Below are 12,357 nucleotides of genomic sequence, written 5' to 3'. Positions count from 1 at the left end.
GCAGCAGTCATTTTCGAGATAACATTTCTAAAGGTTATAACTCTTGCACGCCTGCCTAAGTTAAGACAATAAGATACCTTTCTAACGGTTATAAATCCTACATGCTTGTCTAAACTAGAACTATAGATTAATCCCACACCTGTTTATTGTACTTCATCAGTAAATTCCCTACTGTTCCTATAAATAACCAGTTGGTCCTTCTTCGCCCCACTGGCCCTTAACTCATTATTCTGTAGCTCAGCACATTCCCTGGCTTAGTTCCCAGGGCCTACCTTGCACTAGCTACAAACTACAGCCTTAGCATTACTACCACTAACTATTAAATGTATATGTATATGCTAACAACTCCCCCCTTTTGAGCATCCTTCAATCTTCTGCAAGGATGCTCAACTTCTTCCCTCCATTCTTCATGTAACCGTCTCTAAGCACGAAGGAGGCGGTGTGTTCCCAGCCGGTTGTCCGTTCCTGGTCATAGCCTTCATTATTCTCCGGGTATGAATTCCTTCTCTGGTGATTACTCCTAGAAGACATCTGTAAACTCCATACACAACTCCAATTAATATCAACAATATTATTGCATATTGAACAATTGAGGATATCCAACCAGAGACCTGGATCCCTAGAGAGCTGAATATTGCTCCAATCCAGTTATATTCCGCATCTTTTGCTATTTCCCTAGTTTTAGATTCAATATTCTCCAATTGATCTATATCTTTTTCTACTTCCTTTGTCACATTTGGGATATGAATACAGCAATGATCTGTCTTCCCATGCAGATATCCACAAACTCCATGCTCTCTTAGTAACAGCATATCTAATGCCATCCGGTTTTGCAATGTCATCCGAGTGGTTGCCTGTAATTGTGAATTTAAATCTTTAAATCCCTTCTTGGTGGCTGCTGCTAATCTTTCGGTCTGTCCCAGGAGTCTATACAACATTTCCCTATTTCGATATGTGGAGATAGGTGCAAATAAAGATTCTAGTGCCCATCCGAATTTTACTCCCCCTGACGGTTCATGCCACTCATTTTCTTCAATAATGTCATCTCCTATGTCTCTCCTTTGCCTGGCCTGTATTTCTTGTTCATTAAGTTTAGATTGTTTCCAGAATGGACATAAGGTAGGAACTCCTAAAGTTATTTGAGTTACCATCCCATCGATCGGTATATGAGTGGTCCATTTCCCATGTCCCATTACCCAGACCAAGTTACCAGGGCTTCTGATAGTGGTAGTTTTGCAATCTACTTGTTTGTTACTGGCCATCTCTCCCCTAATTGTATGATTGTACCCTCTACATTCACATCCCCACTTGAGTAACACTCTTACTGGTACCAAACCTATTTCTGCTTCTGGAGTATCACAAGTAATAACTCGTGAACAATTCCATGTCTCTGTTGTCCCAGTTGATGTCCTCTGAGCTGTCTCTGTTGTTAATACTCTAGTATAGGTCTGGTTCTTATTTCCTGTCCATTCAATGCACCAATTCACAGTTCCTAGGTAACTATATGTCTCTAATAAACTTGGTCCCCAAATTGCTCCCCAATCGTCTTCTAAAGACTGTGATTGCGTAATGTTTTGACATACTTCTTCATTTCTTGTGCGTTTTACCTGCATCCAAACCTTATTACAGGGTTCCCTTATTGGTCCTTCCACAATGCATTTGTTCATTTTACTAACCCACGCATAGTAGCCTGGCATTTGCTGGCAATCTTTTTCCAACATATTCCTAATTAATTGGCATCCTTCCTTCTTTTCTACATACTCCTTTGGTATCAATTTACAACTCCAAGTAAAATCCACGAATGCCCTGGGTAAAGTTTTTACTGGGATGATTCCCCACGGTATCGGCTCCCCGGCTGCCTGTGGCAAAGGTAAACAGGCTGTAATCGAGGAAACATTCTGCACTTTACCAAAGTCCCGAATTAATCCTACTATCAAATTTTCCTGTTCCTGACTGCGGGGAAATGTTACATCTATGGCTCGAGTTCTTCTGTGAGTTCCTCTGATGCTATTAAGATAAACTGCAGTTATTGCATGTCCCCGCCCACTATAGACCCCACGTTGGCCAGTGACTCCACCTCTCAAATGCGACCAAGCCCTGACGTTTCGTATTCCAAAGTCACCCATTTCTCCACATGAGACTATACACAAGTATCTACTTCCGAATTTCCCAATCTTCAGATCAGTAATATTTAACCATCCTCCTCCCACGGTTCCTTCGGACCACCAGCTAACTCCTTCGCTGATTTGATTCCACATTCCCTGAGAATTTTCCCTCCACCACTTAACTTGTATCCCATATTCACACTCGTTTTTCAATCGGAAAGTACAATTCATTCGCAAAGGAGGACTGTCCCACATGTCTACATAGGTTGAGGTTGGAATGACCTCAACATCCCCCTTCTTGGTACCATCCCCTAATAATGACATTACCCGTAATTTCAAGTTACCGTAGTCGAAACTATCTCTGATCCAGACTCCACATAAATACTTGTCTTCAGATCCCGAAGTTACATTTATCAATTGTAGGGTAGTGTTTCCTATTTGTGTTTTCATATCCCAAGTTGTGACAATACCTGTGTCTACCCAATCCATATCCTTTTTCCATCTTACATTGACTTCTTCGGATCCAGCTCCCTGGTCATTGGTGAATGAACAAGTCAGATTTACATTCATTCCTTCAACCGCCATAGTCACCGGCTCTAGAACAGTAATCACAACAGATTCATGAGTTAAAGTTACTTGACATGACATGATCAGTCCAATGATTAAGATGTAGGCCTTGGGTCGGTGGGTTTGGCTCGAATAACCATCTTGGTGGAAGACAGTGGCTGCACTTCCCAATGAGTAGGGACTTTCTTGATCCGGGTGTAGTGGATCCAGTTGTTGATGCCCTCGACTTTTGCCGCCGTGAAGGTTGTCATAATCACCTGACGTGGACCCTCCCATGATTCCTTCAAGGGGTCCGTGCTCCAGTTCTTTACATACACACGGTCTCCTGGTTGGATGTCATGGACTGGATTTTCCAGCGGCAGAGGGCGATTCCACTGCAAAGCACCTCTCAAAGCTGTAAGAGTCTTGTTAAGAGATAGAACATAGTTAAAGAGCATTTGGTCCCCAACCACGTGAGGATCACCTTTTAATGTTGTTGCATGATATGGTCTGCCATATAGTATTTCATATGGACTTACTCCTACCTTTTCCCTGGGTTTAATCCTGATTCTTAACAAAGCCAATGGTAATGCTTGCGGCCATTGAATCTTAGCTTCTTGACAGATTTTCTTAATCTGACCTTTCAATGTCTGATTCATTCTTTCTACCTGCCCACTTGATTGAGGTCTCCATGGGGTATGTAAATTCCATTTAACATCGAGCACTCGTGCTATGTTTTGTACTATTCCGGCCACAAAATGTGGTCCCCTATCTGATGAAATTCCCAGGGGTACTCCAAACCTAGGAATAATTTCCCTTAATAAGGTTTTGACCACCTCCTTAGCCTGGTTAGTTCTGCACGGAAAAGCCTCGGGCCATCCCGAAAAAGTACATACATATACCAGAAGGTATCTGTACCCTTGAGCCCTGGGCAACTCTGAAAAGTCAACTTGCCAATAATCACCTGGCTCTGGTCCTACCTGTAATTTTCCTAATTGAATCTGCTTCCTCACTACAGGATTGTTCTTTATACAGACTGGGCACATTGCATTAACTCGTTTAGCTAAAGTCAACATCTGGTTAGAAATGATTTCTTTCTTTAAAAATTTAACCAATACCTCTGCCCCCCAGTGGCATTTGTTGTGTTCTGCTTCTAAAATTATTTTCATGATCTTGACAGGTACTAATACTTGCCCTATGTCGGTCACATACCACCCTAGCGCGTTCTTCTGGGCATTCACAAGTCTGGCCAGTCTTTCATCTTCTAAGGAGTAATCGGGCTTCTGCTCTAGGTGAGGAGTGACTGGGCTTACCTTTGTCGGAATCAATGCCAATTGTGTCCAAACCTCACGTGCCACTTTCCGAGCAGTAGCATCTGCTAGATTATTTCCTTGGAAAATTTTTCCTTCTTCCTTCTGATGTCCTCTCACATGCATTACTGCTACTGCAGCTGGCTTATGCACAGCATCCAAAAGAGATAGGATTTCGTTTCGATGTTTTATAGATGTCCCTTGAGAACTTAACAGTCCTCTTTCTTTCCATAATGCCCCATGGACATGCAGAACTCCAAATGCATATTTAGAGTCAGTCCATATATTTACCTTCTTTCCTTGACTCAAAACCAAGGCGCGAATCAAAGCCACAATCTCTGCTTTCTGCGCTGATGTTCCCGGGGTGAGGGCTTTAGCTTCCACGACCTGGAGAAGCGTTACCACCGCATAACCCGCATACCTGGTCCCATTCTCGACGAAACTGGATCCATCTGTAAACAGTTCCCAGTCCGGAGACTCCAATGGCACGTCTTTCAGGTCAGTGCGGCTAGCGAAGACTTGTTCAATGACTTCCACACAATCGTGGGTCAATTCGCCTTCTTCCTGCTCACTGCGGAGAAATTCTGCTGGATTGATATGGTTAGTTACTTTTAGCTCAACATCATCTTGTTCCCTTAATATTGCTTGATATTGCAACATTCTGCTGGAGGACAGCCAATGCCCCCCTTTTTGTTCCAGAACTGTTATCACCATGTGAGGCACAAACACTTCTATTTTCTTACCCAAAGTCAATTTTCTTGATTCCTGAATCAATAGTACAGTAGCTGCCACGGCTCGCAAACAGGACGGCCATCCAGAGCTGACTGCATCTAGTTGTTTCGAAAAATAGCCGACCGGACGCTTCCATGATCCCAACTTTTGCGTGAGTACTCCTAAAGCCAGTCTCTGTCTCTCATTTACATATAATTGAAAGTCCTTAGTTAAATCAGGTAGTCCCAATGCCGGGGCTTCTTTTAGTGCTTGCTTTAGCCCTTGGAACGCATTCTGCTGTGGCTTGTCCCACCGTAACTGTGTCTCTTTTAGTGCCTCATATAAGGGTTTGGCCAGGAGTCCGAAATTCGGTATCCACAGCCGGCACCATCCTACCATTCCTAGAAAGGATCTTAGTTCCTGATGATTTCGGGGAATAGGTATGGTGCAGATGGCTTCAATTCTATTTGCTCCTAATCGCCTTACTCCTTGTGTTATTTCACAGCCCAAATATAACACACTTGTCCGGATGAGTTGGGCCTTTTCTTTCGAGACCCGATATCCAGCCTGGCCTAGCATGTTCAATAAGCTTATAGTTAAATTTAGGCAAATGTCCCTTTCTTCTGTGGCCAGAAAAATGTCATCTACATATTGAAGTATTACATGAGAAAAGGGAGATTCTTTTACCTGTGTTGTTTTCCATTCCTCCAATTCCTTGGCTAACTGGTTCCCAAATATTGTGGGGGAATTCTTGAATCCTTGCGGAAGTCGTGTCCAAGTAAGCTGTTTCTTCCGGCCAGAGTCAGGGTCTTCCCACTCGAATGCAAAATATTTCCTACTTTCAAATGCCAGAGGGATGCAGAAGAAAGCATCTTTTAAATCAATTACTGTAAACCATTGAAATCTTTCAGACACAGATGTTAACAAAGTATAGGGGTTTGCCACCACTGGGTGGATATCCTTGGTTATATTATTTATAGCTCTCAGATCCTGAACTAACCTATATTTACCATTGGGTTTTCGTACTGGAAAAATTGGGGTATTAAATTCTGACTCACATTCTTGCAAAATACCTTGGATTAAGAATTGAGCAATCATGGGGGCTACTCCTTTCCTAGCTTCTAACTTAATCGGATATTGTCTAATCCTTACCGGTTGGACTCCCTCCTTTAGCTCAACCACTACTGGTTGAGCTGCCTTAGACTTACCTGGAGTGCCGGTTTCCCAAACCCAAGGTACCACTGCCTGTTCAACCTCTTCAGGAATTGGGGTGGGCTCTACCTCCTTAATCACAAATAGTCTAGATATTTCTTTATCAGGAATTTCTAATTTCACTCGTCCTCCTTCAAATAATATTCTCACATTTAGAAGAGATAACAGATCCCTTCCAAACAGTGACTCTGGGCAATTAGGCATATACAGGAATTGATGATCAAATTCTTTTCCCCCGAATTTTATGTCTAACGGCTGCAAAAATGTCCTCTCTTCTACTTGCCCAGTTGCCCCTATTACTTGAATTTTTGCATCACTTAATAACCCTAATTTTGTATTCAAAACCGAATGTGTTGCTCCCGTATCAACTCTAAATTCTCGTTCTTGTCCCCCTACCTCCAATACTACCTTCAGATCCTGATCTAGTCAGCTCTGATTTTGATAGTTGCCTAACACAAATGCCTGAGCGACATCTACCGGCCCCGTGGTAGCTCCTGCATTTCCCATAGGATTTACATTTCCCACATTACCCATTCCCCATTTGACTGGACATTCATTTTTCCAGTGACCTAACTGTCTGCAGAAGGCGCATTGATTAGGACCCAATTTTCCTTGCCCCCCGAAGGGATTTCCCAATCCTCCCATTGCTCCCCTTCCCAAATTCTGCTGAATTATGCCCCTTCCTCGACCCATACCACCCCGGCCCCGTCCTCGTCCTCTTGGGCTTCCTCCCGTAGCGTGTTGCAATACTGCTAAAATATTTGCCTGATGTCTCTTTGCTGTCTCTTTTTCTCTATTATTATATACCTTCCATGCCACTTCTAGCATTTTCTCTAGGTTCCGAGTGTCCTCCCCTTCTAACTTTTGCAGCTTTTTCCTAATATCATCCTGAGATTGCCCCATAAAAATCAAAGCCAACTGTAATTTCCCTGCCTCCCCATCAACCTCTAAATTAGTAAATCTGCGTGCAGTTTCCTTCAGCCGCTCCAGGAATGCTGACGGGGACTCACTTTTATCCTGTCTTATGGAATACAGTTTTGACCAATTCATTGTTTTTGGCATCCCCGTTCTAATCCCTTCTATTATTAATTCTTGATAAACTTGAAGTCTTTTCCAACCCCGACTGGTGTTAGGATCCCACCCGGGGTCCTCTCTCGGGACCAAGTCATTTAGAGTTCCATCCATCATTTGTACCCTCAACATTTCCCTGGCTCGTTCTGTCATTGCCCGTAACACCATCTCTTTCTCAGTTGAATCCATCAAGGTATCTAGTAACACCTGTAAATCATTCCAATCAGGATTTTGTGTTTTTATTATCATTTTTACCACTCGAGCAACCTTGTCCGGATCCTCCCGGTATGACCCTGCTGCTTGTTTCCAAATTATCAGATCCCCAGGTGAGAACGGGACTTTAATAAACACCTTCTCACCCTGAGGTCCCATAGCTTCCCTTAAAGGGGCTATCAGTTGGGGTTTTTCCCTATTTTTCCTCCCTTGTCTAGTTCTTTCTGCAATAGGGGTTCTCGGTATATTACGGGTATGACCGGGAGATGGCTCCCCAGGACAAGGTATTATCGATTCCTGGGAGCCCTTCCCCATTTCTGGGGTTTGTATTATTTCTCTTTCTTCTTTATCACTATCTTCCTCTTCCGAAGCTAATTCTGCAGGAGGGGCACTAGGAGCTACAAGCAAAGATAGGTCCTCTTCCTGGCTTGTCAGCTTTGTCAAACAACCATTACACCTATTCCTTTGCCTACAACCTTGACAATTTTGTTCCTCTACCTGTAATACCATAATACCACATTCTTTCTGCCATTCAGGTTTGCCTTTTAGGGTATAAAACAAATCCAAATAAGGAATCTCATCCCATTTTTCATTTTCCCGTAAAAACTGCATTAACGGGGATATCACACCAGGGTCAATAGACCCATTAAGGGGCCACCCCGAACTTCCAGTATCATATTGTGGCCACCAATGATTACAATAATCAATCATCCTTTCCCTTTTTAACTCTTGATGGAACCCTTCTCTTTTCCAACGCCCCAACAAACATCCTAACGGAGTATTTTCCGGAACCTTTTCATTAGATTGAACCAAAGCTTTAAACGTTTTAAATGGCATCATAATAACACAATCACACAATACTATCTCACAAACACACTTCCAACAGTCACGGCTACAACAGATATTGATTATCAAATTATTAACCAATAAACCAACGGATACTGATTATCGAATTATTAACCAACAAACCAACAGACACTGATTATCAAATCATCAACCAACAAACTAACAGACACTGATTATCAAATTATCAACCAACAAACCAACAGACAGTGATTATCAAATTACTAACCAATAAACCAACAGACACTAATTATCAAATTATTTAACCAACAAACCAACAGACAGTGATTATCAAATTACTAACCAATAAACCAACAGACACTAATTATCAAATTATTTAACCAACAAACCAACAGACAGTGATTATCAAATTATTAACCAATAAACCAATAATCAACCAAACTTGCCACTTCTCGACGCCGCGAGGGGCAAGTGCCGATCCTGCGCAGCTTTCGCCGCGTCTAACGGTCGGCGCCTAGGCTTTACCAACCAGAGACGTCTTCTGCCCAACCCTGCGAGGATCGCCGCCTCGACTTATCAGGCAGGCACCTAAACCAAATAATAAAGCACCTTCGGGCTTACCTGTTACAGTTGTCCGTCAGGCGCGGGGTCGGGCGCGGGTCGATGACTCCCCAGGAATCACCTGGTGCCGGCGTGGAGTGGATCAGCTCGCGAACCGCCCCAGCCACCTCCGGAGTCCTGCCGCGGTCGCCAAAAACTGCTGCCCGATCCCAAAGAGTAAAACACAAATCAACAAAGTTGTTTTGTGCGGTGCTTTATTCAGGGCCCGGGGACCTGAGGACTAGCGTCCAAAGTCAAAGTCCCAACCCCTTAGTGAATCTTACACAGTTTTATACCCTTTTACAAATCTTGCTTCACCATGGCTACATGCTATGGTCCACATACTTCACATCAAAGGCAGCAGTCATTTTCGAGATAACATTTCTAAAGGTTATAACTCTTGCACGCCTGCCTAAGTTAAGACAATAAGATACCTTTCTAACGGTTATAAATCCTACATGCTTGTCTAAACTAGAACTATAGATTAATCCCACACCTGTTTATTGTACTTCATCAGTAAATTCCCTACTGTTCCTATAAATAACCAGTTGGTCCTTCTTCGCCCCACTGGCCCTTAACTCATTATTCTGTAGCTCAGCACATTCCCTGGCTTAGTTCCCAGGGCCTACCTTGCACTAGCTACAAACTACAGCCTTAGCATTACTACCACTAACTATTAAATGTATATGTATATGTTAACACTTGCTTCTCTTAACCCCTGTGGTGTCACAATGCATCCCATGCCCTTTTAGGCCACTTGATGTCACAATGAATCATTTGATTCTTGGCCTCCATGGTGGCATAACAGATCCTTGCTTCTATTGGTCCCCGTGCTCTAACAATCCACCCCTGGCCATTTTAGGCCCCCCGGTGACACAAGGGATTCTTAGATTGTTAGCCTGCATTGGGTCACAATGGTTCCTTGCTTCTCTTAACCCCTGTGGTGTCACAATGCATCCCATGCCCTTTTAGGCCACTTGATGTCACAATGAATCATTTGATTCTTGGCCTCTATTGTGTCATAATATTTCCATGTTTTTATTGTGCCCCATGCTTTCACAATTCATCCCTGGCCCTATTACAACCCCTGGTGTCACAATGGGTCCTTAGATTGTTAGCCTGCATTGGGTCACAATGGTTCCTTGCTTCTCTTATCCTCTGTGGTGTCACAATGCATTCCAAGACCTTTTAGGCCACTTGGTCTTACAATGAACCATTTGATTCTGGGCCTTCATGGTGTCATAATGGTTCCTTGCTTCTACATGTCCCCATGCTGTCACAGATCATCTCTGGACCTTTTGCGCCCCCTGGTGTCAAAAGGGATTCTTAGATTGTTAGCCTGCATTGGGTCACAATGGTTCCTTGCTTCTCTTAACCCCTGTGGTGTCACAATGCATCCCATGCCCTTTTAGGCCACTTGATGTCAAAATGAATCATTTGATTCTTGGCCTCCATGGTGGCGTAATTGTACCAGGTTATAATTGGCCCCCATGCTTTCACAATTCATCCCTGACCCATTTTAGGCTCATTGGTGTCAAGAGGGATCATTAGATTGTTATCCTCCATTGGGTCACAATGGTTCCTTGCTTCTCTTAACCCCTGTGGTGTCACAATGCATCCCATGCCCTTTTAGGCCACTTGATGTCACAATGAATCATTTGATTCTTGGCCTCCATGGTGGCATAATAGATCCTTGCTTCTATTGGTCCCCATGCTGTAACAATCCATCCCTGGCCATTTTAGGCCCCCCGGTGTCACAAGGGATCCTTAGATTGTTAGCCTGCATTGGGTCACAATGGTTCCTTGCTTCTCTTAACCCCTGTGGTGTCACAATGCATCCCATGCCCTTTTAGGCCACTTGATGTCACAATGAATCATTTGATTCTTGGCCTCTATTGTGTCATAATATTTCCATGTTTTTATTGTGCCCCATGCTTTCACAATTCATCCCTGGCCCTATTACAACCCCTGGTGTCACAATGGATCATTAGATTGTTAGCCTGCATTGGGTCACAATGGTTCCTTGATTCTCTTAACCTCTGTGGTGTCACAATGCATTCCAAGACCTTTTAAGCCACTTGGTCTTACAATGAACCATTTGATTCTTGGCCTTCATGGTGTCATAATGGTTCCTTGCTTCTATAGGTCCCCATGCTGTCAGAGTTCATCCGTGGTCCTTTTGCGCCCCCTGGTGTCAAAAGGGATCCTTACATTGTTAGCCTGCTTTGGGTCACAATGGTTCCTTGCTTCTCTTAACCCCTGTGGTGTCACAATGCATCCCATGCCCTTTAAGGCCACTTGATGTCACAATGAATCATTTGATTCTTGGCCTCCATGGTGGCATAATAGATCCTTGCTTCTATTGGTCCCCATGCTGTAACAATCCATCCCTGGCCATTTTAGGCCCCCCGGTGTCACAAGGGATCCTTAGATTGTTAGCCTGCATTGGGTCACAATGGTTCCTTGCTTCTCTTAACCTCTGTGGTGTCACAATGCATTCCAAGACCTTTTAAGCCACTTGGTCTTACAATGAACCATTTGATTCTTGGCCTTCATGGTGTCATAATGGTTCCTTGCTTCTATAGGTCCCCATGCTTTCACAGTTCATCCGTGGTCCTTTTGCGCCCCCTGGTGTCAAAAGGGATTCTTAGATTGTTAGCCTGCATTGGGTCACAATGGTTCCTTGCTTCTCTTAACCCCTGTGGTGTCACAATGCATCCCATGCCCTTTTAGGCCACTTGATGTCACAATGAATCATTTGATTCTTGGCCTCTATTGTGTCATAATATTTCCATGTTTTTATTGTGCCCCATGCTTTCACAATTCATCCCAGGCCCTATTACAACCCCTGGTGTCACAATGGATCATTAGATTGTTAGCCTGCATTGGGTCACAATGGTTCCTTGCTTCTCTTAACCTCTGTGGTGTCACAATGCATTCCAAGACCTTTTAGGCCACTTGGTCTTACAATGAACCATTTGATTCTTGGCCTTCATGGTGTCATAATGGTTCCTTGCTTCTATATGTCCCCATGCTGTCACAGATCATCTCTGGACCTTTTGCGCCCCCTGGTGTGAAAAGGGATTCTTAGATTGTTAGCCTGCATTGGGTCACAATGGTTCCTTGCTTCTCTTAACCCCTGTGGTGTCACAATGCATCCCATGCCCTTTTAGGCTACTTGGTGTTACAATGAATCATTTGAGTCTTGGCCTCTATTGTGTCATAATATTTCCATGTTTTTATTGTGCCCCATGTTTTCACAATTCATCCCTGGCCCTATTACAACCCCTGGTGTCACAATGGATCATTACATTGTTAGCCTTCATTGGGTCACAATGGTCATTGCTTCTCTTAACCTCTGTGGTGTCACAATGCATTCCAAGACCTTTTAGGCCACTTGGTCTTACAATGAACCATTTGATTCTTGGCCTTCATGGTGTCATAATGGTTCCTTGCTTCTACAGGTCCCCATGCTCTCACAGATCATATGTGGACCTTTTGCGCCCCCTGGTGTCAAAAGGGATTCTGAGATTGTTAGCCTGCATTGGGTCACAATGGATCCTTGCTTCTCTTAACCCCTGTGGTGTCACAATGCATCCCATGCCCTTTTAGGCCACTTGATGTCACAATGAATCATTTGATTCTTGGCCTCCATGGTGGCATAATAGATCCTTGCTTCTATTGGTCCCCGTGCTGTAACAATCCACCCCTGGCCATTTTAGGCCCCCTGGTGCCACACGGGATCCTTAGATTGTTAGCCTGCATTGGGTCACAATGGTTCCTTG

General features: G+C 43.7%; 1 protein-coding gene across 1 annotated transcript; it reads right to left on the bottom strand.

The window, feature by feature from the left end:
• Nucleotides 1-2,767: 2,767 nt before the first annotated feature.
• Nucleotides 2,768-12,059, bottom strand: LOC134050349 (uncharacterized). The gene is made up of 6 exons (XM_062503358.1): nucleotides 12,053-12,059; nucleotides 8,601-8,732; nucleotides 4,070-5,880; nucleotides 3,846-3,964; nucleotides 3,632-3,687; nucleotides 2,768-3,015 (listed from the first exon to the last, which is right to left on the bottom strand). Exons 1-6 carry the CDS (start codon nucleotides 12,057-12,059, stop codon nucleotides 2,768-2,770), a joined length of 2,373 nt encoding a protein of 790 aa, XP_062359342.1.
• Nucleotides 12,060-12,357: the final 298 nt, after the last annotated feature.

The sequence above is a fragment of the Cinclus cinclus genome, chromosome 16 (genome assembly GCF_963662255.1).
Source record: "Cinclus cinclus chromosome 16, bCinCin1.1, whole genome shotgun sequence".
In the NCBI taxonomy this organism is placed as follows: domain Eukaryota; kingdom Metazoa; phylum Chordata; class Aves; order Passeriformes; family Cinclidae; genus Cinclus; species Cinclus cinclus.
The sequence above is the reverse complement of the archived record's forward strand: the minus strand, read 5'-3'. Positions and strand labels throughout refer to the sequence as shown.